This window comes from Perognathus longimembris, chromosome 28, assembly GCF_023159225.1.
Source record: "Perognathus longimembris pacificus isolate PPM17 chromosome 28, ASM2315922v1, whole genome shotgun sequence".
Lineage (NCBI taxonomy): Eukaryota > Metazoa > Chordata > Mammalia > Rodentia > Heteromyidae > Perognathus > Perognathus longimembris.
The window spans coordinates 37,299,987-37,327,533 of record NC_063188.1 but is presented as its reverse complement, the minus strand read 5'-3'; the positions used below and the strand labels follow the sequence as shown (position 1 = coordinate 37,327,533).

Below are 27,547 nucleotides of genomic sequence, written 5' to 3'. Positions count from 1 at the left end.
TCAAGGCTAGCACTCTGCCACTTGAGCCACAGTGCTGCTTCTGGCAGTTTTCTATATATGTGGTGCTGGGGAATTGAACCCAGGGCTTCATGTATACGAGGTGAGCACTCTTGCCACTAGACCATATTCTCAGCCCCTAAACTCTATGATTTTATACGATTTATCTGAGGCTTAGTTTTCTGTGATCAATAAAGGAAAGATGCAGCCTTTACCCTCATTGAACCAACCAATAATACCACCTGGCTGGGAAGCTAGATTGTAGCTTCTCAAGGTGATTACCATGCTTGATTGATTTATATTCATCAACAGAGTGGCCTTAGAAGACCATGAATCCCAACATAGTGAAGCCAAATTTAAGATTTGGGGTAGTCAGGATTGATGAGGTAAAAATAATAACTACCAATTTGATAATAACAAATCAAGAGTGGAGAGAAGCAAGTGAGGACACATATCAAAATTTCCAGAAGATGATTTGTTCTGGAAAAAGTTGAGGTATTTACGTGTTTCAGTGAAAAGAGAAAATAACAAGCTCAATTTAAATGTTTTTTTTTTTTTTCTTTTTTTTTTTTTTGCCAGTCCTGGGCCTATGGACTCAGGGCCTGAGCACCGTCCCTGGCTTCTCCCGCTCAAGGCTAGCACTCTGCCACCTGAGCCACAGCGCCCCTTCTGGCCGTTTTCCATATATGTGGTGCTGGGGAATCTAACCGAGAGCTTCCTGTGTAGGAGGCAAGCACTCTTGCCACTAGGCCATATTCCCAGCCCCCAGTTTAAATGTTTTAAGTTGAGGAAGATTTGTTCTTTGGTGATAGGTGAGGAAAATGCTTGTGGGAGAAAGCTAAAGGAACAAATTTTATTCACTACCCTTCTACATAGAAAGCTCTTTTTGCTTTGCTTATGGTTTCTGGGAAAGCAAGAGGCCCTGTTGTGCACTAGAGGGAAAGAAGACAACAGACCACTGATTTTTCAAGTAGCAGAGCAAGCAGAAGGAAAGATGAAGGTGCTGATAGCCTTAACAATGACTGAATAAGGAAAGCCCTTTCTCTGGAGAAAATATATGTATAAAATATTTAACTGACATTAAATATTAATAATGAATTAATGAAAACACTTAGAACACTTTACTTATGTAGGAAATTCCCCCCTTTAAAAATGCTATTTTAAATCTCAGAATCATTTTAGATGTGAGCAAGTAGTGTGGGTCTCTGGAGGGGTGAGAACCATAAGAAACATGATAAATAGATGTGACTTCCCTGCTTGTCAACTCACTGTGGTAAGAAACATCTAAGCTTAAGAATTCAGTGATTAAATGGATTACTAAGTGTCAGATGTTCTTTGTGAGATGAGGCATTCTCTCAGCCCCTGTACATATGTGGGAAAGATAAGGAAAATGAAAGCCATGTGCATGTGATTCTGCCACCCTACGTCTCCTTTTTCTGCTTAGCTTAGTGGCTCCAATGGGAGGGATGGTACCTTCCACCTGGTATTGCTTCTAACTAGCTTTATAGACTCTCCTTTGGGCTATTATGTTAGTTGGTACTTTGGCTTCTTTGGCTCCCAGCACCAGCTGATGCCCTGAAAGGCTCTGTGGCTCAGTACTGTAGCTATCTCCAGGGCATTGTTCTTGATACTTCCAACAGGGCAGATTTGTATATTTGGCCCATCTGGACAAGATCTATAACAAGTAGAGCTCTGTGCAATGAGCTCATCTCCATAGTCCATCCCCCACTATCCCCGCCTTCGGGCTGCAGCAGCCTGACACCCCAGTCCTACCATGGAGAGTATCAAAGAGGTACTCTCTGCTCCTTTCAAATGGAGTATTGCTTGTGGCCTCCTATTGATTGGCACTACCTGGGCAGAAATGGAAAAATAGGAGCTCTTTGCTATAATTCTTGCAGCCAGAAGGCAGAAAGGAGAATCAAGAATTTGAGGCCAGCCCTGTTTGGGCTACATAGAGAGACCCTGTCTGAAAAAAAAAGGTGAGTGTCACTGGCTCTCACTTGCAATCCTAGCTATTCAGGAGGCTGAGATCTGAGGATTGCTGTTTGAAGCCAGCCCAGGCAGGAAAGTCTATGAGACTGTTATCTTCAGTAAACTACCAACAAAGCCAGAAGTGTAGCTGTGGCTCAAGTAGCTGAGGAGCAGCACGTAGTCCCTGAGTTCAAGACCCAGGACCAGTACACACAAAAAAATTTAGACCAGGTATGTTGGTCAAGTATTTCAGTGAACAGGAAAGAGTACACAAGCACAATATGAACAGGGAAAAAGAAAGCTCAGCTTTTGGTTTGACTATAGGATTTACGTTGACCATTGGATTTATTAACCTTCAATTTGAAATACCATGTGGAAAGAGGAAGGGAGGAAGGGAAGAAGGGAAAGAATAAAGAAAGGAGGTGGGGAAAAAGAAAGAAACTGACTCCAGGGTAAAAAAAGATAAACAACTACAAAAGCAATATCTGCAAAACTATTTGGTGTAAATGAACTGAACAACTCATGGGGGGGGGGAGGGAAAGGGGGAGGAGGGAATGAGGGACGAGGTAACAAACAGTACAAGAATGTATCCAATGCCTAACGTATGAAATTGTAACCTCTCTGTACATCAGTTTGATAATAAAAATTTAAAAAAAGAAAGAAACTGACTCAATATAATGAATTGTCACAGAGAAAAGGACATGATATCTAAGCGATTATTTGACAACTTATTCCAACTGTTGGCCCCACAGAAATAGAACATGTTCTGTTCCTCACAATTGAGTCACTTCAATGGACTCAGGGAACCAGGTCCATGCTTCTCCATGTTCCAGGGGTACGTTAGGTTTAAGATGGTCTCTTCTATACCAGCCCCCTCCATTCTGACTTTTCTAGTATCTTTATCTGAGTGCTAGATCTCCTCCCTGCTCCTTCCTAGAGAAGGAAGGGACAAGAGAAGGGTGAAGAAAAACTGATTATTGCTGTCTATAACTACTTCTATGAAGTTTGTTGAATTATATTTGGCCAGAATAGAGACCATCTATATGCTTGTTCCTGCTCAGAAACTAGAGGCCTACTTCATCTAGAACAAGGTTGCATGGCAGGCACCATTATTTGCTCACTGAAAAAAAAAGAGCAAGATAGAAATGAGGGGTCTAGGAATATAAACTGGAGAAAAATAAGAACCAAATGGGAATCACAGTTGGGAGCCAGCCTGGGCAGACAAATCTGCCTCTTATCTCCAAATAACTAGCAAAAAGCTAGAACTGGAGAGATGGCTCAAATGGTAGAGTGCCAGCTTTGAGCAAAATAAGCCAACTGAGTGAGAGGCTCTGAGTTCATGTCTCAGTATAGGCTTTTACAAAAGGAAAGAAAAACAAAAGAAAACCCAGCCAGTAATGGACTCTGAGAGTTTCTGTATTTCATTCTTCTTGTTCCTATTCCTTTTGATCTGAGGGTTTTTCAAGCATCATCAAGTAAGTTTCTTACAGGGTATAAACCTTTCTCTGTCTCTGTCTTTCTCTCTGTGTGTGTGTGTGTGTGTGTGTGTGTCTTTTTAGTCATCGTAGGGCTTGAACTCTGGGCCTGGGCACTGTCCCTGAGCTCTTCAGCTCAAGGCTAGCACTCTACCACTGGAGCTGCAGTGCCACTTCCAGTTTTCTGGTGGTTAATTGGAGATAAGAGTCTAACATGGGGTTGGGAATATGGCCTAGTGGCAAGAGTGCTTACCTTGTATACATGAGGCCCTGGGTTCGATTCCTCAGCACCACATATACAGAAAATGTCCAGAAGTGGCGCTGTGGCTCAAGTGGCAGAGTGCTAGCCTTGAGCAAAAAAGAAGCCAGGGACAGTGCTCAGGCCCTGAGTTCACAGCCTAGGACTAGCCAAAAAAAAAACAAAAAACAAAAAAAGAGTCTAACAGGCTTTCTTGCCAGGGCTGGCTTTGAACCACGATCCTCAGATCTCAGCCTCCTGAGTAGCTAGGATTATAGGCATGAGCCACTGGTGCCCAGCTTCATTTTTCTCTTTTTACACTATCTGGCGTCCTAACAAAGCATGTCACTATGCTAGTTAGGGACTAGAATAAATATTTCTAATCATCCAGATATCTTGCCCCAATTCTGACAGTGTTGGGTTTCTCAGGAGAGTTGAACTCCTTATATATAACAAGGCCCTAGCTTAGTGCAACCTATGACTGTTCCAGGTGGGAAATTGATGCCCTTGTTTTCCTCTCACTGTAAGGACACCTGACTGGGTCACACATGCATCATTTGTGTATGAGACAGACTCCTTATTTAGTGTGTAGTAGGAGAGACAGAGGGCTGGATAAAGGCCAAGATCTGAAGTGGCAAGGTAAGGAATTAAGATGGCACAAATGGAAATATAGTAGCAGTGGCCAAGATAAGAGGGGGGGAAGGGGAAACAGCTAGGGCACAAAGTAATTCTGGCCCCAGGGCTATTGCCACACCTTAATCTCATGAGAAATGTGAACACAGGGTTAAAATCTGAATTAAGGTAGATGAGACATTTTTGTAAGTACAGCTGCCAATGGCACTATGCAGTGTAGGCCCACGTAGCTCTGGGATTGGTAATTGAAGTTCTGAGTGGGAGGTCAAGAAAGAACTATTCAAGTTCCTGACGGCATCTAACAGAGGAGAAAAAGCCCAGTCAGGAGAAAGCAGGAAGCCAGCAGCTAGACTCTAGAGCCCACTATATTCATAGTGCCTTGTGGATATCTTCTGACCGTAGTACTTTATAGACAACCCAATAGAAGACATTGAAGATAAGAAAAGTAAAAGGGAAAACAGCCCGGGAGATGGTGTCGATTCTCTTGGCTCGGTCCACATAGAGTTTCCGCATGGTTTCTCCCTCCTTTATAACAGGAGCAGGAGGTTGGGGGCTATACATGCTAGAACCTTCCATTGGACCTCCATCCCTTGCCTGCAGGCAGTGTCCCAGGCCATAGCCACGGAAGTAGAAGCGGCTTTCTCTGATTATGTCTTCCTCCTGGAATTACAAGGAACAAAAGACAGAATTTGAGGTCAGAGTTCTAAGGCAAGAGAATAAAGACCAGGCTATAAATGTCTCATAGTGATGGAGTGCAGACAAAGTAGATGAGTACACAGGCCCATTGCATGCTTTTTGTTGAACTCAGGGCCTGGGTTCTGCTCAAGGCTAGTGCTCTACCATTTTGAGCCATAGTACCACTCCCAGTTTTTGAGTGGTTAGAGATAAGAGTCTCACAGATTTTTCCTGCCTGGGCTGGCTTCAAACAGCAATCCTCAGCTTTCAGTCTCCTGAGTAGTTAGGATTACAGGTGTGAGCCACCAGTGCCCAGCTCATTGCATGCTTTTTGAAGACAACAAAATTACTGATGAGATAGTTGTATGCTAAGCAGATGTATCTGTTACATATGGTATGTACTATAGTTTAATTTACAGATAGGCCTTTGTTGTGTTTTTAAAAGGTTATCTGGGTGCCTTTTTCTCCCTCCCTTCCTCCCTTCCTCCCTTCCTTCCCTTTTTTTCTTGCTTGTGAAGCCAGTATCCTCTCAAGGTCTCAAGCTACAGTCTGTTCAGAAGAAAATCTCACAAAGTACTTGACAGGAACAATCTTTGCCCCACTCTGACAAATGGTTTGGTGCCCTTTGGCCTCTAGAAAGGATTAGCATTAGTAGCATTTGAAAGAATTGAAGTCTTCCCACTAAAGGAAGGGCTTTGCTGCCCTATCCTTGATTTGTCAGGAGGCTATTAATTATTGTGGTTGTAATTTGGTCCTGAGCTATTACAGTTGGAGCACCTCAGATCTCTGCTCAGTTATTCTTGTAGCCTTTTTTCAAAAGGCTTTGGCTCACCTCATGTATTTCTAATTCATTTTCGGATTCTTCCTATTAGAGAGATTTTCTGGGCCCATTTTGGAGATAAAGAACCAGAAGCAAGCAAAATATCTCCCAAGGGGCCAAGTGCTGGTGGCTTGTGCCTGTAATCCTAGCTACTCGGGAGGCTGAGATCTGAGGATCACAATTCAAAGCCAGCCCTGGCAAGAAAGTCTGTGAGACTCTTATCTCAACCACCAGAAAACAGGAAGTGGAGCAGTGGCCCAAAATGGTAGAGCACTAGCCTTGAGCAAAAGAGCTCAAGGACAGTGCCTAGGCCCTGAGTTCAAGCCCCATGACCAATAACAACAACTTCTCCAAAGGAATTGACACCTGAGAAGGGTAAGTAAAATGATTTTTCCCTTGCTTTCCATCTGAAGGTCATTCAGACTACTCCATTTGTTCATCTACTGCGAGGAAAATAAGCACACAATATGTGTTGGAAAAAAGTTCTGAAGAGGAAACTTCTACTTGTTTCTGTAGATCCAATTATTTCCCCTTTTCTCCAATCACAATAAATATTTGCCAGGATAGAAAAGCCATTTTATACGGGAGAGGAAATAATGGCTAATAGAATTGTTGCTCTTGGCTCTTTTTGATTTTAGCATGTATCCCTTGATTGATCAGAAAGCCAAGTGTGAGGAGTCCTGGGTTTGGGTATTACCTATTTAGGAGAAATTCCTAATGGGGATGGGTAAGTGTTTGTGTGTGTTGGGCAATGAGCCTTCAATACCATGTTGTGACTTCCATGGCTGTTGATACAGAACTGTTTTTTTCAGCTTTGGAAGGCTGAGTGGCTAAAGGGAAAAGATACTTCCCAAGCTGGGAAGGAGAGGCACAATATAAAATGTATAGAAGAAATAATACATATAAAAGCAAGAAAAAAAACATAGAAGAAAAGAGATTGGAGATGGAGTTGCTAGATGGAGGATGCAGAGAGGTGAGCAGGATTCTTGGAAAGCCTCTGAGAGGACTTAGTAACGTCTTGAAATTCTCCATTCTCCACTTATTTTCTCTCTGTCCAGTTTCACAGAGAGCCCATTCCAACCAGTCTGCCCAAGTTGGTTACACAACTGCTATGTTGAGAGCCTGGTGCTAGGGCTTGATGAAGTGACACAAGAGGATCTTTCCTGTGAATCTTGTAGACCAGCTGGGAAGACAGAGCAAAGGTTCATAGGGAAAAAAGCCTTAATCATTTTAGACAGTGACATAGAAGGAAATCACGATGTAGTGGAGGTGGGTGATTGAGAGAATAGGGAAGAAAAGGCTTAAACTTGAAGTTTGAACAGCTGATTGGCTCCTAGAATACCCCTATTTTGATATTGGCTAAGGTAAGGGACCCTTAAAAATCATAAGGTTTCTCTCTATCTTATTATGCTCCCTTTGGACTAAAGACTTTGACTTCCCTAGTTGGAACAGCAGGGCACAGAAAGAGGTTCTAGCATAGATTAACTATCAGTTTGTTCAGCTTGCTTAGAACCTCCAGAATTCCTGATACAGTTCCATTGGAACAGCAATTGTTTTAGAAGACTCAAGGAGGCACATAATTACTGGCATAGATTTTATTTTCAGGTTTTAGTCAGCCTTAGCCCACTTTCAGGCACATCCCAGGGTCCTAAGCAGGCCCCAGACTGCTGGTATAGTTTTGTAATAATTGAGACCTGATAATGATGATACTCCATTATGAGCTCAGAGCCAACCTTAATATAAGCAGGAAGGGACTGACTGTGGCAGGTGGGGTTGGGTGGATGCAGGGAATCAGGTGAAGGTAGTGTCATCCTAGTGTAGTCCTCAGTACCTCTTTTGTTGCTGGGAGATCAACACTGTCAATTTAATTGGACAAGGGACTCTGGACTGATGGGAGGTCTGTTCTTCTTTCTCAAGGTAGGCATGAAGCCATCAATATCAAAATTCCTGTTAAGATTTTGGGACCTGAAGACAGGTTTGATACAACTCAAGAAATAGTGGGGACAACTATCTTAGAAAAGGGATCATCCACTTTTCTTTCCCTCTGCCAATTCTATATTTATTTTTCCAACCCTCAATGTGGGATAAGAAAGGCTTTTAAAATGTACCCACTGCCTTATGTATGAAACTGTAACCCCTCTGTACATTACTTTGACAATAAATAAGTAATTATTCAGGAAAAAAATAAGAATGAATTTTGGTCAAGATGAAGTTGTGGGTCCTCCCACTAGAGGGTGTGCTGCTTAGGAACCAACTAAAGGACTAGAAAAAGGCAAGAATTGATAAATTAGGAAAAACTACTACTTGAGACAGGAGCCCTACCTTCTGTAGAAAAGGGGTATAGAACCATGGAGAAAGTGTGTGCATCACTATTAGTGTGGGTATATGGTAGGAATGCCCCAGGAGTAGCTGAGGTGGGAGTTGAGTGTTAAGAGGAAAAGTTCTTGTTTTGATATGGTTCAAACAGGCTAGAGCCAGGATTTTTTTTCTTTTTTGCAGTACTGGGAATTGAACCCACAAACTACATCACTGCTAGGTGAGCACACTGATGCTCAGCTACATCTCTACTCCTTCAAATCCAGGATTTTAACAGTTGGTAATTATTTTCTACCCACTAGAGACTATTTTATGTTTGCTCTTTTGATTTGGAAACTTTAGATTAGGTGGAAAACATGGAGTCAGAGTTAAAGACAGACCAGAATTTTGTGTCTCTGAAGATTAAGCAATCAGTATGTAGCTCAGCCAAGGTTTGCAGCTTTACTTATAATTGGACCTTTGCTTCTGTGAGAGTAACTCAGGCACCTCCGTTGTCATGACAACTTACCTAGCACCTATTGTCTGGGCAGTTGAGGGTAAACTGCTCTGTTGTCATGACGACAAGCTTTCTGTAATGTTTCCCCAGGTTATCACTCTGCTACAGAAGGAATGGGGTTAATGAACAAGAGTGAGGAAGAACAACACCTCAAACCCAACAACTCTGATGTATCCAATGAAGATCAATAAGAAATTCAACAATTAGAAGAGGCAAGTAATATTCTTTCAATGCTAACAGTTATGGGGACCTTGTAATGCTCCCTTAGAAAAGCATCAGTGTCTGATTCTTGAATGCTTAGCCACTGATAGTATAGGACATCTGAGATACCTCCTTCTGGATGTGTAGAGAGACTGGAGCAATCATTAATACTTCTAAAAGCAATATCATATGAACAAAGTGGATAAGGTTCTAATATTAACAAACATAATTTCAGTGCTTACAAAATTCCAGGTATCATGCCATACTCTTAATCATTCTACTGCTTTATAGGAGTCCCTTTGGTGAAATAAAGAAACGGAATCAAAGAGGTTCTGTGAGCTTACCTATGACCAGCCTTGGACTAGAATCTAGGTTCCTGATTATCCAGTCTTTGAGCTATAGGTTAGGTCCTAGTTTGGGGGAGGAATGGTAGGGAGAGAGTCCCAAAGGAAATGTGCCCCTCCCTAGTCATACTCACCATGTGTTGGCGCCTCTGCCTTCTTCGGAGTCTCATGAATTCCTTATGCTGACGAGAAACAAAATTGACAGCAGCATACTCCAGTAAGGCAGCGAAGACAAAGAGCAGGCAGACAGCCATCCAGATGTCAATCGCCTTCACGTAGGATACCTACAATATCCATCAGCAGAGCAGTCAGCCTCCTTGGACTATTTCCATTGCCTATCCAGTGGATTTCCAACTCATATCAATTGCCTGTTGTTCTTCAGTTTTATCTTGAATTTCTGGTGATTTTAAAGAAGCTTACCATGATATGTCCCATTGTCCGAGGACCCACATGAAAAAGATTAGGTTACCCATGATCCTTCACCTCTCTGCACTCTCCACCTTCCACTTCTGTCAACCTTTTCTCCCTACATTTCTTTTTCTTTTTTTTTTTTTTTTGCCAGTTCTGGAGCTTGAACTCAGAGCCTGAGCACTGTCCCTGGCTTTCTTTTTGCTCAGGGCTAGCACTCTGCCACTTGAGCCACAGCGCCACTTCTGGCCTTTTCTGTATATGTGGTACTGAGGAATCAAACCCAGGGCTTCATGCATGCTACACAGCACTCTACCACTAGGCTATATTCCCAGCCCCTCCTGTTTGTTTTGTTTTTTTTTTTTGCAAAAGGAAATGGAGCTCAGCAGAGAGCTGGAGTTTCATCTCTCATTTGGGAGAGGAGAACAGGGCAGGGTCCCAGAGAAAGCAGCACTAACGTCCTGTCACTGCATTTCACTAACTGTAAGGCATTATTGGCATCCACCTGTCCAGTTCCTAGTGCTCTCCTCTCACAACCTTCTTGGACAGCCTTTGTGAATATTTATCTCCCACTTCTCTTGTCAAGGTTGTAACTGACCTCTTCAGGAACTGGGTGGGGCCAGGAGGAGGAAGAGAATTTAGGTTTATGAGATCCTTTCACCTCTTTAATCCAGAGTGACTCCTTACATATAGTTTTATAGCTCCATAGCAGGAGTAGGTTTTATGACATACAATTTGTCTCATCACCTGCTATGTTGGGCAGTGAGGGTGCTACAGATGCAGGTAAGGAAAAGGCTTCTACCTTGATGATTTTTTTTTTGCCAGTCCTAGGGCTTGAACTCAGGGCCTGGGCACTGACCCTGAGCTTCTTTTGCTCAAGGCTAGGGCTCTACCACTTGAGCCACAGCACCACTTCTGGCTCTTTCTGTTTATGTGGTACTGAGGAATCAAACCCAGGGCTTCATGGGTGCTAGGCAAGCACTCTACCACTAAGCCACATTCCCAGCTCCCTTGATGACTTTTTATTCATGGTGCTGGGAGTGGAAATGAAGACCTCACACATGCTAAGCAAGTGCTGTACCACAAGCTCCATCCTCAGGCTCCTCAGTAGTTCTTAACTAGGGAAAATGTTGTTGCACCTTCAGAGTCACTTGATAATGTCTGGGGAAGTTTTTGGTCACATAATTTTACAATGATGGTTTCTAGTGGCAGCTAACGGGTAGAAAACAGGGGTGCTACTAAATATCCTACAATTCACAACCCCCCTCCTACCCTAAATGGCATCATTACTAAGGTTTGAGAAACCCTGCTGTAATTCTTTTTTTTCTGATCCTGGGGCTTGAATTCAGGACACTATCTCTGAGCCTCTTTGTGTTCAAGGCTAGCACTCTACTACTTGAGCCACTGTACCACTTCTAGCTTTTTCTGAGTAGTTTGTTGGAGATAAGAGTCTCATGGACATTCCTGCCCCGGCTGGCTTTAAACCATGATCCCCAGAGAGCCCTGCTGTAATTCTAGTGGTAATATTACTGAACGGGTGGTGGCAGATTAGTAGTTAACTAATTACTAAGAATCCCTTGGTGTCTCCACATTGCTACCTACTAAGTAGTCCTGTTTTCTTTTTCCATCTCTCAGTTCCACTGGGCCCCCAGGGATGTCAAACACCTGCTAGGAAGATATAATGAGGAAGGAGGAAGAGTTGTGAGGGGCTTTGGATCATCCAAGGGGAGGACACTTTCAGCACCAGGAATAGAAGCTTAAGGATGATGATATATAACACATTATTGAAAATTTCCAGTGATTTGTCCACTTACTAGATCAGCTCATCAAATAACACATCTACTAACTATCCTGGCATGTAAATTTTTTAATGAATAAATTGAAGGATAGCTTAACAATGTATTTTTCTCTGCTCACTTCTACTTGATCTATCTGCCCTTCTTGTCACTACCTGTCCCAAGAACTAAAGGCCACTTACGTTATAGGACCTAGAGAGAATTGGGATTTTTCTTCCCATTGTTAGGTTGAATCTTGCATTTTGTCCTTTTTGTTATTCTGAGCACTTGCATTTGTGGAGATCAAAGACCTAACAAAGAGATGGTGATTTAACAACAACAACAACAAAATCCCTGACATCTGGTAATTACAAAAATAGTTAACATCTGGAGAAGAATGATCCCCATAAGAGCAAAGTAGAAGTTGTTTCCTGGGAACATGAGTTCCCCTACAAAGCAAGCTCTGCTACTCTCATTTTAGATACTAGATTTGTAAGAGGTGGGATTAGTCCATTTTTCAGAAACCCCTGTCTTTGCCCCATCTCTTCCTTTGGGGCTCCCACTAAACCAATATTGCACAAAATAAAGAGTGTGCAGAAGCCTTCCCCCTGCTTACTCAATCCTTGCTCTGTGGGGTGACTAATGAGGCTATTTAGTTCTGGGAGCATGCCTGGATATTTTGCTTACTGGGCAATGAGGCCATAAAAAAAGTCATGAAAATCTGACAAGAAGGCAGCAAATGTTGCAAGCAAACAACCTTCCAACAAAGTCCATTTTTTTTTCCAAATGAGGAAAGGAAGTGATTCCTGGGAGCAGATGGGCTGTGCTCACTCACAGTGGTCGGGGGGGAGGAGGGAAGGCAGAAAAGGAGGTTCTCTTGGCAAGAAGGTGGCATAAATTTCAGTATCTCCCTGAGTTAAAGAATCTTCTTGCATGGAAGAGGCAATAAACTAGGTCAGGGTTCCTAGGACTCAACTTCTTTTCTACCTGTGGTCTCCATACAAGGCCACTACCATAACATAGTCATTATAGCCCAGCCTGGTCCTGTGGTCCTTGCCTAAGTGTAACTTGCCTCTCAGAGCCCCTGTCTATATAGGAAATAATTTACAGGGTTTCAATCCCTGGCATCTTTTCCTCAGGCACTAGATTGTGATCTGAGATTTGTTATTGTTTATTCCTATAGAAGGCTTTGGACTACTTTAAAGTTTCCCAGCAAATCAAAAATAATGGATAACACTGCCTGTTTCAGTCCCAGATCCACCACTTATTTTTGCTTAATTTGAACATCTGTTGATCACAACAAAAGCTAACATTTCTTGAGGGGTCATTATACACCCAACACTATCTTGGGTACTATTAACACATTACTTATTTTTTTAATAGCCCATTCCCATGTTACCGATAAGGAAATCAAAGGTTATGGTCACACTAAAGCCTATCCTTGATGTCTGTAGTATATGGTTACAAGGAGATCACCATTGAGTGAAACCTAGACTGCTCAGGATGCATAGTTTAAACACGATAACACGATTGACAGAGAGTTTTTCTGCATCAGCTGAGCTGTGTAGTACACATATGGGACTTTTTTTTAACCACACTTGTTAAAAACCAGATGTCAGAGCCTGGCCCCAGTGCTTCATGCCCATATTCCTAGCTACTAAGGAGTCTGAGATCTGAGGATTGCAGTTTGAAGCCAGCCTGAGCAGGAAAGTCTGTGAGACTCTTATCTCCAAATAAGTACAAAAAAAGCTGCAAGTGGCACTGTGGCTCCAGTGCTAGAGCACTAGCCTTGAGCAAAAAAGCTCAGGGTCAGTGCCCAGGACATGAGTTCAAGCCTCAAGACTGGCCAAAAATAAATAACATGTAATATATCCACAAAATAAGGCAACTGTCATCATATAAATGACATTATAAATGGAGAAGCTGGAATTTAAACCCAAATGTCTTACACTTAACCACTAGCAGATTCATAAATTCAGCATCGTCCCAGATAACTCCCTACTTAAGTTCTGAATAAAATTTCTTATTAAGAAGAAGCAGTGAAAGATAGTTGATGACAGGGCCTGGTCCCCAACAAATCAGAATAAGAGGGGATATGTTTACTGCATGATTCGTAAAGGATTCTGTTGCTTTGGGCTTCCATTATTCCTTTATGATTAAGTTCAGTGCCTGGTATATACTACATGCTTAATAAATATTTATGAATTAAAGTAAGGTCTCACTCCCTGATTTGCTTAGAGCCTTGCTGACTCTAAAGACTTTGAAGTGACCTTAAAATTCCCTACATGAAGGCAGGAGGCAGGGAGAACCATTCCCAGTTTCATCAGCATAAATCTTTCTGTGTAATCAAAACATCACCAGGCCCCAGATGATCAGCATTTACTGCTTTTAGCTACCTCCAAATGTTTCTTTCCCTAAAGAATAGATACTGTACCTAGACATCTTTGTAAGACAATCTTATTTCTGATGTAGCGAGAGGACAGATGTTGGTTCAACATCTTGATGTTTCTTTGGTTATTTCTGGTGGGATATGACCTTGAGAAGGTCACTTTGTTGCTTTGGCCTGTAGTCTCAACTGTACAATGTAGGAGCAGGGCTTTCTGTTTGATAAGCATCTCTTGATTGGGACATGCTATTATGTCCTGAAGAAAACCAAGGTAATTAAGATTTGTCTCTACTTACTGTCTCCACTCAGACAGCATCCCTCACCTCAGCCTCTATATTCTTCATAAGAGTCTCATGGACTTTCCTGCCTGGGATGACTTTGAACCATGATCTTGAGAACTCAGCCTCCTGAATAATGAGGATTGCAGTCATCAGACAATAGCACCTTGCTTCAAGAGCTCTTGACCTTAAGACCAAAATGAAGAGTAGAAAGGAGTAGGAGATGAGTGGGAAGCAGAGTTTGATAACAATCAGGTTCCCTTGCATGAACTCACCTTAGGCAAAGAGGCCCGGGAGCCAGAGCTCTGGGTTGTCATGGTGAGCACAGTTGTGATGCCAAGACCTACACGGGCAGGAGCAGCATCCATATTGATCCAGAAGGAGACCCAGGACAGGATGACGATAAGCAGACTGGGGATGTACATCTGAATCAGATAGTAGCCCATCTGTCGTTCCAGATGAAATTTGACCTCAATGCAGGTGAATTTCCCTACAACAGAAGAGATGAAGTATCAAGCTGTAATGTAAGTCCCTAGTCTGAAGAATGAACCTGAGAATGCAGTACTAGGGAAGCCCTGTCTGTTAGCTAGCTTCACCCTGGGCATCTCAGAGTCAAATCAGTAAGTGAGACTTTCAAAATGGCCACAGAAGGATTATCCCTTTGCGCTTAGCAACACAAGGTCTGTCCATTCTTCCTCTCTCCCTCACTTCCCTCCCTCTTATCTCCTCCCTTCCCTCTGTTTCTCCCTCCTTCCCTTCCTTCTTTGTACTGTGGTTTGGACTCCGGGGCCTATGCTTGCTGGACAGGTGCTCTATACCTGAGCAATAACCCCAGCTCTTTTTGCTTTTTGAGATAGTCTCTCCCTTTTTTTGGCCTGGGCCTGCCTGGACCACAGTCCTCCTTTCACTTTCTGCATTTCTGAGATGAGAGGTGAATGCCACCATGCCCAGCTTTCTTTCTGAAATAGAGTTAAGCTTACTTTTTGTCCTGGTCTGGCTTCAAATCATAATTCAAGATGGCATGCACTACCATACCCCATTATAAAGGTGTATGAAATTATAGCACAGCAAAGAGGGTAAATGACAAGAGATTCAGAATCAGATTGGCTGGGTTGACATCCTGAACATTCTACTTAGCTTCTATTGTTTTGTTGTTTGCTTGTTTTGAGACAAGGTCTCACCATATAGTCCAAGATGGCATGGACCTCATTCTATTTTAGGCTCCTAAATGCTAGAATTACAGGCATGTGTCACTATGTCTCACTCTACTCAAGACTTAAAAAAATTCCTTTTTGATGGTAATATGAGGTTTGAACTCACAACTTCATGCTTTCTAGACAGTCACTGTAATGCTGACTTACATTCCAGCGCTGTTATCACTGATTATTATTATTATTATTATTTGCCAGTCCTGGGCCTTGGACTCAGGGCCTGAGCACTGTCCCTGGCTTCTTTTTGTTCAAGGCTAGCACTCTGCCACTTGAGCCACAGCACCACTCCTGGCCATTTTCTGTATATGTGGTGCTGGGGAATTGAACCCAGGGCTTCATGTATTTGAGGCAAGCACTCTTGCCACTAGGCCAAATCCCCAGCCCTCACTGATTATTTTTAACATACCTTCTCATATCCTGCCTATGCAGGTGCTTGGACCATGATATGCTTATCTTAGGCTTACTGTGGTAAAGTTTCAAGAATGGCAAGCAAGCAATACTGTGTCTAGCTTTTGCTGAGATGAAGCCTCTCAGATTTCTGCCTAGGCTAACTTGGAACTTTGATCCTCCAAATCTAAGTCTTCCATGTAGTTTAAAATAACAGGTAGGTGCAACTGAGCCCAGCTATGGGTTGAGAAGAGGTCTCATGAACTTTTTTTTGCCTGGGCTGACTTTGAATTGTGATTCCTCCCCTATTCTCAGCCTCCTAAATAGATAGGGTTACAGGTGTGAGCCACTGAGGCCTGACCACCCAAGGTTTTGAACTTCACTTTCATTGTCCCTAGAATAGAGTATTCACAATGATCACCTCCATTATTGGGCTATTGGAAAAACTAAAAGGAGATAATGCACTTGAGATGTGGAACACATAGGTAGCTGTTAAAATTAGTCTATTATCAATAATGCAAGTAGTTTAGACTCCACTCAGGTCTCAGTATAGCCTCACTTGAAGTTGCTAGTATCCCAGACATTCTCTAGCAACAGTGCAGAAATAATCATGGTCTGTGCCTTAAAACAATGAGAAGAGCTAGATAGAAGACATCTGGGAATAATACTCAACAGAGACTAGCTCTGGACAGTGGGCAGGAGGTTCCTTTAGAGAATGAAGTAGCAACAGTCTATTCTTCTAAGGAAGAATGCATTGGCCCCAGGCCCATGTACTGGTTATCTGATTCCCCTGCCAGGCTTCTTCATTTTATCTTGCTTCCCCTGACGCTTTACAGCCCTCTCAAAAACAGAGGTCTAGCATATCCCAAGAAAAGAGGAGATAGTGTGTATAATCATCTCACTATCCACAGGAGACTTTTTTTTTGGCCAGTCCTGGAGCTTGAACTCAGGGCCAGAGCGCTGTCCCTAGCTTCTTTTTGCTCAAGGCTAGCACTCTACCACTTGAGCCACAGCGCCACTTCTGGCCATTTTCTGTATATGTGGTGCTAAGGAATCAAACGCAGGTCTTCATGTATTTGAGACAAGCACTCTTGCCACTAGGCCATATTCTCAGCCCCACAGGAGACTCTTTACAGCCCTCTCCAAAGCAGAGGTCTAGCATATCCCAAGAAAAGAGGAGATGGTGTGTATTATGATCTCAGTATCCACAGGAGATTGGTTCCAGGACCTCCTGAAGATAACAAAGTATGTTGATGCTCAAGTCCCTTATATAAAATGGCATAGTATTTGTATCATGTATATATGTGTGTACATATGCATGTATACATACAAACACACATACATATCCTCTTACATATTTAAATCATCTCTAGGTTACTTATAATACCTAACACAGTGTAAACTTTATGTACACAATTGTTATACTATATTGTTTAGGGAATAATGACTAGAAAAACAGTCTGCACATCCTGAACACAAATGGAATTTCTTTTGTCAGTATTGGAGTTTGAATTCAGCATATTGCACTTGTTATGCAGATACTCTACCACTTCAGCCATATCCCTAGCCCTTTCTTAACCTTAATTATTTTTCCAAGTAGTGCCATGTGCTTTTTATCCTGAGGCCAGCTTTATACCTCAATCCTCCTACCTAACAGCCTCTCACTTAGGTGAGATTACAGGTGCATACCACAGTGCCAGGCTTTAAAAAAAAAACAGAAACAAACACCTGTTTTCCCAGCTCAAACTGTGATCTTCCCAATCTCTGCCTCCTTAGTAGCTGGGATTGTAGGCATGATCCACCATGCCTGCCCATAAATGTATATATCAGATATATATATACACACATATATATATATATCCACTCACCTCTTTTAAAAATATTTTTTATTTTTAATTGGCTCCTTGGATGTGGAACCTGTAGACATGGAAAGCCAACTAATTTTTTAATCTGACTTGGATTTACTTGATTTCTCAAGGCTAGTAATTTCTTTCGCCTTCCTTCTTTTTTTGTTTTTAATTTTTGAGATAAGGTCATACTTTGGATCACCATCTGGCCTCAAACTTACTGTGTAGCACAGTCTGCTTTAAATTCCAGATCCTTCTCTTTCCAAGGGCTGGGATTACAGCCACCAAGCCTGGCAAGACCAGTTATTTTTATAGCTTTGACATACTGCCTGACACTATGACCTCTTGCTGTTCCCAAGTTCATATTGAACTTCCTGCTATAACATGCCTTTACTGTGTGCCTGTAGTTTCTTTTCCTCTCATCCTTCCTTTTTTTGTCATAGAAATGTTGTTCCTAATTATAAAATCAACACTCATTAACTGTAGAAAAATGGGAAAAGAATAATAATTACAAGCTCATACTTATCAAGCACCTACTAAATGCCCTGATTACATAGTTAAACTCATCTAATTGTGTAACAAATCTTTGAGTAGCTAGTACAGATAGGAGTACTGAGGCATGAAGACATGTTTTAGTTTCTCTAAGGATACTCAATAAATTTGTACAATCCAGAGACAGATCTGTCCAGCTCAAAATTTCTTGCTCTTACCTGTTCTGTCACATTGCCTAGAAACATTTTCTACTACTATTTTCTTCCAGGATTTTAAAAGTCATGGGTTTGGATTCATTCCTTTTATCACAATATAATTATTCTGTGTTTACAAATTTGAATCTTTTCTTTTACCATTTGTACGTTCCCATGTAGATATAAGCACCTTGAAATCACTTTCTTTAATGCCTACTTTCTTACAACACCACTCAGACACACTATGTAGTTCACTTAACTTCTGCCCTACTGGCAGATATTTGAACAAATCCAAATTTTTGTTAACATAAACATTGACTCAGAATCTGCACATGGGGTCTAAACTCATTGTAATATTTTAGAATTTTTCTTTGTAATATATTCCAAGGAATGACATTCCTGATAAATAAGTAGGGAAAACGTTAGCTTTTAGAATGAAGCTTCTCAAAATACTATCCTTCCTGGACCACCTGCATTAGAATCCTCAGGATGCTTGTTAGAAATGCAACTTTCTGCATCACGCCTGGCATGTATCATCAGAATCTGAAGGCACAGCCGAGAAGTCAACATTTTAACACACTCTCCAAGAGAATACGTTGAATAGAGCTGGAAAACAACTGACCTACATATTAGTTGCCAATTCTTCCTCCCTGGAGGTTATACAGTTTTCTGCTTCTGCCTCCATTTTCCAAAATCAATGAACTGTTGCTCTCCCCACTCCCACAGCCCTACACTTCTACATACATTTATTGGAAGCACCCAAAGCATATCAGGACATCGCAGGGGGCCCCAGTATTTCCTTCTCTTCAGCCTGTTTCTTCTAGCTCAGGGTGTGCACTCCTCACAGCTAAGTCACAGGGAAAATGAGGAACCAGTAAATCTTAGGGAAGCTGCAAAGGGTGGATACTCAGACTAGAAAAGCAGCTGTCGTCCACTTCCTGAAAAAACAAGCCAGTTTATGAGAGCTGGGTAGCGGTAGTGCTAAGAGGTGTGTACAGCAAACAGGTTGCTGGCCTCAGCAACCTGTTCCCTCTTAGTCTGCCATAAATATTGACTACTCCCAGATGTCAATTTCCCAGCTCTCACAAAACTGGCCCCAAGAAGAAAGGGACACTCTTGCCACTCATCAGGTGCATTGTTCAGTAACATGTGAGAGAGAAGAACATGGGCTGGATCAGTATTTGGAATGCTAAAGCTGCCATTTATTAGCTGTGTGCTATGGAAAATTAACCTCTTTGAAACCTTTGCATTCTTTTCTGGTATTGATCATCACTAGCATGGTGAAAGAAAAAATATAAAATGCATAGCATTATATCTTGCCTATTAGAACTCCAATAGAAGCTGGCTGTCTTGTCCCCTGGCCTTCCATCTAGAAACCATCTGATACTTCACAGCCAGTAAAGAGCCTGGTTCTTACCTGTGTTGTAGTGCTTGGTACAATAGCCTAGATCCTTCTCATCTCGCAAGATGAACTGGGGCAGAGTCAGCCCCTCAGCTACTTGGACAGCAGGAGCATCTTCTAGCCACTCAAACATGAGGTCATTCATGGTGTAGCCAACTGCAGGTGAGAAAATAGCAGAGAGCTGCAGAATGGGTGTTGAGTGAGAACAGAGGTAGGTTGATAGCTGTCAGGATCACACAGATGAAGAAGAAGGCCTGGGGTTAAGGAATTGTCTGTCCATCTAAGAAAGGGAAACTTTGTCTTTGAAGCTCATCCTAAGTGGACAATCAGGAGGATTCCACATTTCTCTCCTACCCAGTTCTCAAACTTGAGAAAGCCTCAAAGAGAAATTATTCTGGTAGACCTAGAATGCAGGCCAAGAGGTTTGGAAAGATGTCAAGGACCCCAGCTGGGAGTTTCCTGCCATATCTCAAGCCCAGAGGAATAAGCATGTGTACTGACCACATGTCTTGAGCTGAGCCAGCCCCAGAGCCAAGGCTGCTGCCACTTCACCTCAGGGAACAGAGAGCTATTTCTGTGATGTCAGTCATGCATGGGACAATGTGCATACCACAGACGCCCAGCCAGCCAAACCCTTGAATTGGGACAGATTGAGAGTGAATATCTGAATATGTCCCTCACAGGTAACTAAACAGTTTATGAAGGCTCTTACCATATGTAGGGCCATGTATACAGTCATATTGACATGTCAGGAGTGACAGGAGCAGAAACACTAAGGCTCAAAATATAGGGCCTTGACTCAGTTGCTATTTGACTTTGGGTGAAGTCACTTTGCCTTCTGTAAAATGGGAATAGTAGTAGCTTTGTTCTACTTAGTCTTCCAAGTTGTGAAGTGCTAATGGGAACAACTGGATGTGAATGCTGCTTATGAAGAATAAGGTGCTGACCACAAAATGCATTCTGTGCACCACTCTTATGTGCTAGGAACAGCCTTAAAAGCCCTGTTCTCTCACTAAAGAGGTGGAAAGAGTGGAAACAGATGATGGATTAGTTTTGTCATCCTTTGACTCCTCACTTTGGGAAGCTCCTACGTTTTTGGTCCCAGTGCCATAGAGGAACCTTTGGTTGCTTTCTGTAGGCACTGTTCTGTGCCTGGCCCTCTCCTTTGCAACTGTTATGTGTTCATAGGGATTAGTTGAAAGAATATCCCTACCCTGCCTAACACTGACATTTAAAAAGCGTCTTCAGAGTCTTAACTCAGGAGAAGTAAAGAAAACCTACATCAAAGGGCTGGGGATATGGCCTAGTGGCAAGAGTGCCTGCCTCATATACATGAGGCCCTGGGTTCGATTCCCCAGCACCACATATACAGAAAATGGCCAGAAGTGGCGCTGTGACTCAAGTGGCAGAGTGCTAGCCTTGAGCAAAAAGAAGCCAGGGACAGTGCTCAGGCACTGAGTCCAACCCCCAGGACTGGCCAAAAAAAAAAAAAAAAAAAGAAAACCTACATCAGGTACCATAAGATGGAACATACCTTTGGGCACAGGAGTTGCCCTTCAATCGCCTATGGCCAGCACCAGTATACTTATATATAAGGCTGGTGCCTTTCCATTGTCTAGCCTTGTGAAACAGCCAGTGAAACAAGTAATGTGGGGCTGGGAAAAAAAAACCTGCAATGGGCTAGGTGTCACAGAGCCCTGGCTTCTAGTCTCCTCAATATCAACAATTGACTGTGTGTTAGGCAACTCCCTCCCAACTCTAGGGTGGGAGCAGGACTTTCCCCCGTTTGGTATATCATGGGTTAGAGTTAACTAGCTGCTATTCCAGGTCTTGCTCTGTGACTAGAGACACTCACAGCTTTCCAGCTGCATCGTGCAGGTCTGGATATCCATGGGGAAATTCTTGAGGTCCATCGGGCATGACAAAATGAGGGTCAATCTGGTGAGAACAGTGAGAAAGAAGTGACATCAGCTTACTAGGACTGAGCAGCACAGAACGGGGACCTCCTCCCAGCCCCCGCCTCCATCTGGCTTCCACTTGGTGTCCACCAGGTGCACCTGATGCTGTAGAGCACATTGCCATTCTTGAAGATGCGCAGTAACTTGTTGTCTGTAGTCACCTCGTGGAAGTTTGCCCCCTTCTCATTTGCAAAGAACAGGTCTGGTTTCCAGATAGAGTCCAGCATGGAGGGGTCAAGGTCCAGTGAGTCATCAGGATATTCTCGGTAGGCCAGACGTGGGTCATTCCACTGCTGCCGTAAGAAAACATTGACCCGGTAGTCCTGGGAAAGTACAGAGATGGGCCCATCAGAAACATTGGTATTCCCAGGAGCCCAACAAATATATCTAAATCCATATTTATATCTATATCTGTATATCTATGTCTGTCTATCTGTCTCTGTCTCCATCTCTCTTTCTCTGTCTATCTAGGAAGGAGAGCCATGAAGAGGAAATGCTAGGGGCTCGTCTTGGCAGCAGTAGCATTTCCCACTAAAATTTTCTGCTTTAGGGTGATATAAGGCAAAGATGGGAAGAGAAAAGGCATTTATGTAAACATTTTCTATGTACCATATTCTCTTCTAAGTGCTTTCTTTATGTGTATCACCTCATTTAAATCTTGCACCAACCTTGTGTGTATTTCAAAAATGAGAAACTGAGACCAGGAGAGATTTATGTAAGTGCCAAATTAGCTATTAGGAATGGAATTTGGATTTGAACCCAGAATTGTCTGATTTCAAAGTTGATACTCTGCATTAATCTACTTACTTGTTTGACTATATGCTGCTTAGACTAGTCTGTCTTTAGCCATGGAAATTGAAGCTAAGGAAGAATGTCCTCCCAGTGACCAGTTTCAGACATGACATGGCTTTAGCAATGACTGAAACTGGAAGAGAACAGCAGAAGAAGTAAATACTTGCTAACTAGTGAGCTTTGCCTTTCACAGTAGGGTGGAAGCAGGGAAGCAGGGACTCCTTACCATAGTGGTCTCGGTGACAGAGCCAAAACTGTTGATGAAGATGTTGCAGGTCACATTCACAGGAGGGCCTAAGGGTAGCAAAACACAGCCCATTGCCAGGGCATTCCAGGAAGCTGAAAGCAGATTTCAAAACTCCCTCCTTGAACATCAGACAGAACTTCTGGGAGAAGACCAGCCCAGAGGGAGGAGAAGCTGTTTCTGAGCTAGAACAACTAGCCCTGAACTTCTAGCCTCCTTTCTTGAGGCAGGGCACAAGCAGGGGACCTGGCTTGTATGTCACCGAAGGTGGTGGGTGAAGGGGGGAGACTTTGTAGGATGAATGTTTCTTTACCTTTAAAATTGGGCCGGATCCTGGCATCATATCCAGATGTTCGCCCCATAAGCTTGTCCAGGAAATCAGATGGTGACATCGGCTGGGACCCTTTGGTTCCAGACTTGACATCCTCTTTTGCCAACGCTACCCTAAACAGGAGAGATAAAGAAGTCTGGGACCAGTTTTATTCCATATTTTTCATAGACTCAATTTTAATCTCCATCCACTACTTATAGGTCTTCTCATAAGACATGTGGTAGATAAGAGGATGGTTCTCTGGATACCAATGTACAAGATAAGGAGAAAAAAAGTCCAGAAGTAAGTCAACATGGCAGATCAACTATTAGTTCTAGGAAAGAACTTTCTCATAGGTAAGGTCTTTTACCATGAATTCCCACTGACATGCAGGTAAGGAATGTTATATTCTTTTTAAAGAGATGAAAATGAGACATAAAAAAGGAGTCACTAGTCCAGGAGTTTTTTAACTCCCATTTCTTGCATGCCCAACAGAAAAATTTTCTCGTTTTCTGTTTGCCCCAGCTTTCTCCTGTTAAACTAAAATAAATTATTGTTTTTAAAAAAAGAGTGACTTGTCACTCGTGTCAGTTCTGATCAGGTCAAGACTTGAACACTGTGCTGAGGCCTCCTCATGCTGAAGGTGCTTTGGAAGCTTCAAAGGAAAGTGACATCTTGCTTATTGCAATGTTTTACTTATAATTGGGCCTCTACAGTGTTTCCCTGATCTGCCCTAGCCGAGGATGGGAAGGGCATGATTGAGAGTTGGTGTCTGTGGCTTGGGCTTCATGCTTGGGCTCAGGACCTAGTGCCCAGATTCTGAAGAAGGAGCCTTGGCAGGAGGCTGTGTTTTGAGTTCTGTGAAATATTATGCAAATAATTATGCTGTATTGCTTAGGAAATGACAATAGAAGTAAGTTTGTGTGTGTTCAGTCCACATATAGTTTTCAAAAACAATGTTTTTAAATTTTTTTTTACCTGCAGTTGATTGAATCTGTAGATATGGAACTCATAGATGTGGAGGGCCAGTTGTATAGATGAGGAGAGTGAGAGTCCGTGAGGAGCAGTCACTTCAAGATCACACAGCTAGTGCATGGTTCAGCCAACATTCAAACCCAAGACTCTTGATTCCAAGACTCTTATCTACCAAGCGCCTGTGAGGCTAGCACTCCAGAGTACACTGCCAAGGAACCACAGTGAGGAAAGACCAGTCTCATGATCTCCTAGAGTCCTGATTCCTTAAGTCTTTGAAGCAGGAGGAAGTTCTTACCCTGGAGACAGAGGCTACCCTGACCCTCAGCAGAAGTAGGCAGAGAAAGTAGCCTAAGCAGGCTGTGGAAATCCAAAGAGGCTGGTATGGTGCTGAAGTAAGCAGAAATCTGTGGCTTTACCACAAGCTGTACGTGCTAGCCAGGTGCTGGTAGTGCTGCTGCCACTGCTGCTGCCGCCCATCTGCTACCTGCCTGCTGAGAGGCCACAAAGCAACCAGACCTTCGCCACTGCCCTACTCTCAGGTCATTTCTCACAAGTCCCAGTCATAGGGCCCTGGGCCAGGCTGTGGACTCAGATGTCCTCAGTTGCAACCTCTGCTCTGGTCCTGTCTTCCAGAACTACCTTGTATGAGGACCTGAACATAGAGTCACTATGTTCCACACTTTCAACTTCCTGTCAAGTCCCTAAAACTGGCAGGACCTAGGAGGATCTAGAACTTGAAGTCTTTTTCCTACAAGGCTCTGGGGTAGGGTAAAGGGGGAACTCTAGTTATCTGCTGGCATACCTGAGTGACCTTGTGCAGGTCACTCACCCTTAGGCCTCCTTTTCCACATGTACCAAAAATGACTTGGACTTCAGAGTCTCAAAAGGCCCATCTTGCTATAATCGCCTACAGTCTCCAACCTCAAGTTGCAATGCTTCCACTGGAATTTGAGGCAGCCTTCCTTCCCAGGGCAGGCAAGGCTTTACTGAGTGCCCTCTTCTATTCCTATCCTCCTGTTAACTCCAGCTGAGCTGGCGTTCCACTTTGAGCTCTTTTCAGTCCTAAGTGTACTGTCCTTTTCTGCACCCATTCCTTTCTGCCAGGCAGTATGGTGGCAAGCAGTTTTGAGGTGTTCTGTAGATTAAGGGGAAGCAGATAGTGCCATGGCATCTACTACCTTGAGAGGCACATTCCTTTGAAGACCACTTCAGTCCAAAACATAGCCATTTTTTCTTCTCAGCTTACCCTGTGAACCTTGGCTGGCTTCTGATATAATAACAAAGGGGTGATTGGTGGGGGGTACATGTAGAAGAAGCCCCACATATAACAAGTCCATGGATGACTAGCCCTCGAGGGCCAGTGGGCAGACATTTCCACGGATAGGGGGATTACAGAAAACCAAGGTTTGGGCACCTCAGGTCCATCCTAATGTGGTCTTGGGGCAAATCCTTGCTCCTTGAAGTTTGTGCAGGTGGCTGTCAGGTACTGTCATTTTCAGGGATTTGAGCAGCAGGGAGGGAGACAGGATTGGGTGGCAGGACAGAGATCTTCCATTTGGGGGCTTTCTGCTTACCCCCTCCCCAGACCCAGGAAACCCTCACCCATGCAGAAACTCTCCCACCAGCCCTAGGGCCTTGATAACTGTAGTGGAAAGCTCCTGGGTCCTGCCAGGAGGACATGTCCTCCCCTGGAGCTCTCCAGACTGTGGGTTTTCTTCAAACTTAGAGGAAATTGCCACCTGCCCCAGCTGTCCCCGATCCCCAGGCAGTGTTTTGCATGCACCTCCTTCTCATCCCCACTTAGCTCACCTGAGGAGGACCTGCCCTGGCAGGGTCCAGAGGAGAAGGAAGGAGAGAACTGCAGGAGCAAGAGATGTCATTCCACGGATACCTTGGAGCCCTTTCCCAGCCTGGCTGCCAAGGTGAGAGCGGATATCCCTGTGGGAACGCCAAAAGTACAGAGCCTTCCTCCAACTTGGGCTGCCCACAAAAGAACCCGTGAGGCTGGGCTAGGAGTTGTAGGCTCTTTTTTTTCTTCTGCCTCTTCTCTGCCCTGTCTTTACCAGTCAGGGACTAGAACTGTTCCCCCTAGAAACAATCATGACACAGATAACCCTACCGGCTCCTACTTGGGTTCCCCTTGGGCTATGGAGGGCCCCAGCTTGCCGGCCAGAGAGCTAGCAAAGATGCTCTTTGGGTAGCAATCACTCTCCAAACCCTGGAGAGTCTTGGAGGGGAGGGAGGAGGGAGACTGGTAGGAAGATGTTTCCCTCCTCTCCCTCCCGCCTCCCCCTAGATGCACCCTCCAAAAGCAGCAATTTAAAGGCACAGTCGCTAGCAGCTGGAGTAGGGTTCCAAGTGAGCAGGTCTGTGTGTCTGGGAGGAGCTTGGTCTGCCGCGGCTGCTGCCTAGGGACAGCCTGAGGTGTTCTGTCCAGCCTCCAACTCTCCAACTGGAGGAGTGCACGTAGGCGGCCCTGCTGGCCCTGCTTCTCCTCCCCTGCCTCAACAGCTTTACTTTTAGCCTGGTGCTGAGCTGGAGCCCAACAGAAAAGTCCTAATGATTTGCATAAGAGGAAATCCCACCTACTCTCAGAGAGATTAGAGCCTCTGGGTAGCTTGGATCTGGCAGCTTCAGGTGAGGGGCAGGCTGAGGGCAGGAGCAGAAAAGCCTTCCCCCATCCTTTGGATGAAGGTACAAAGGACAGATGATTCAGAGAAATTTTGGTGCAGCCCTCTTGTGGGTCTGCCTACCTGGTAGCCTGTCCTTTTCTCGGCTCCCACTCCCCTTCGTTCTTGTTATTATGCATTCTTTCCCCTGCCTTCTTCTCAGGTCACTTCTTGGGAGCTTGGGAACCTCTGTACTTCAGAATCATTCCTTCCTGTCCTTTGCTCCCTAGTGGGGGGGGGGGGCGAGCACCCAGCGAGACAACTAGCTGGTTTTGTATGCTTCAGAAACATCATGGAGGAGACAGTGGGAAGAACAGTGACCTGGTGCCCTGCATCCCTAGATGAGGGAAGGAGGTAAAGGGTACATATGCTAATGCCATCTAGAGGCTTCAGCAACTCTATTTTTAATTGCCTGACCCCCAGATTTTTCCATGCGTCATCTGAACAGCTCTGGGATCCACCGCCCACCCCAGTGCCTCTTCCTTCCTCCCTCTTTTACTCTCTTCACGTCCTCTCTTCCTCCCTTTCTCACCAGTTTTCATGTGTTCTCTCTCCATCTTTATCCCTTCCTGTTCTTTCCTGCCTCACCTGTATCTGGCATCCTTCTCTCTGTCTTTATCTCTCTCTCTCACTTCCTCCCTCACCATCTCTGTTTTTTTTTCCCCTAGCTCCCTGGTATCAGTCTCTCATGTTCTCTTCCTAAAGTATATCAGTGAGAAGCAAAGGTTTTAATTTCTTGGGTGGAAACTTCTCCATGAGCTCTTCTGAGTTTGAGTTTGTACAGGGCAGGGAGGGGTGTTTCATTCTGCCAGCTAACTGCAGCCTCCCTCTCCCAGGGAGAAGGGTGTAACATTGGAAGCTTTTCCGTATAGTCCCATTGCCTGTATACAGGGATTCATAAGGCATCCAGGTATAGAACTTGGGCAGCATTTGCTTTTTGGCAGTGTTATTAAGGAAGAGGTATTTTCAAGTCACAAATGAAAGAGAATTATCAAGAATACACACTGAAATATTAATGAGTGAGCTGAGCTTGTTGGAATTGGAACTGAGAAC

The 27,547-nt window shown here is 43.7% G+C and overlaps 2 protein-coding genes across 2 annotated transcripts in view; one reads left to right on the top strand and one right to left on the bottom strand.

The window, feature by feature from the left end:
- Nucleotides 1–27,547, top strand: part of Plp1 (proteolipid protein 1) — a 112,458-nt gene that overhangs the window by 18,860 nt on the left and 66,051 nt on the right. Inside the window, exons 3-4 of the mRNA XM_048336752.1 lie at nucleotides 8,712–8,837; nucleotides 23,103–23,106. The gene's annotated coding sequence lies outside the window, so the exon portion shown is untranslated. The remainder of the gene's footprint in view (nucleotides 1–8,711; nucleotides 8,838–23,102; nucleotides 23,107–27,547) is intronic.
- On the bottom strand, nucleotides 3,927–25,705 carry LOC125344148 (glycine receptor subunit alpha-4). The gene is made up of 9 exons (XM_048336756.1): nucleotides 25,635–25,705; nucleotides 22,854–22,984; nucleotides 22,523–22,590; nucleotides 21,604–21,827; nucleotides 21,402–21,484; nucleotides 19,562–19,702; nucleotides 14,289–14,503; nucleotides 9,301–9,450; nucleotides 3,927–4,974 (listed from the first exon to the last, which is right to left on the bottom strand). The coding sequence occupies exons 1-9, from the start codon at nucleotides 25,703–25,705 to the stop codon at nucleotides 4,684–4,686; spliced, it is 1,374 nt and encodes a 457-aa protein (XP_048192713.1). The 3' UTR covers nucleotides 3,927–4,683.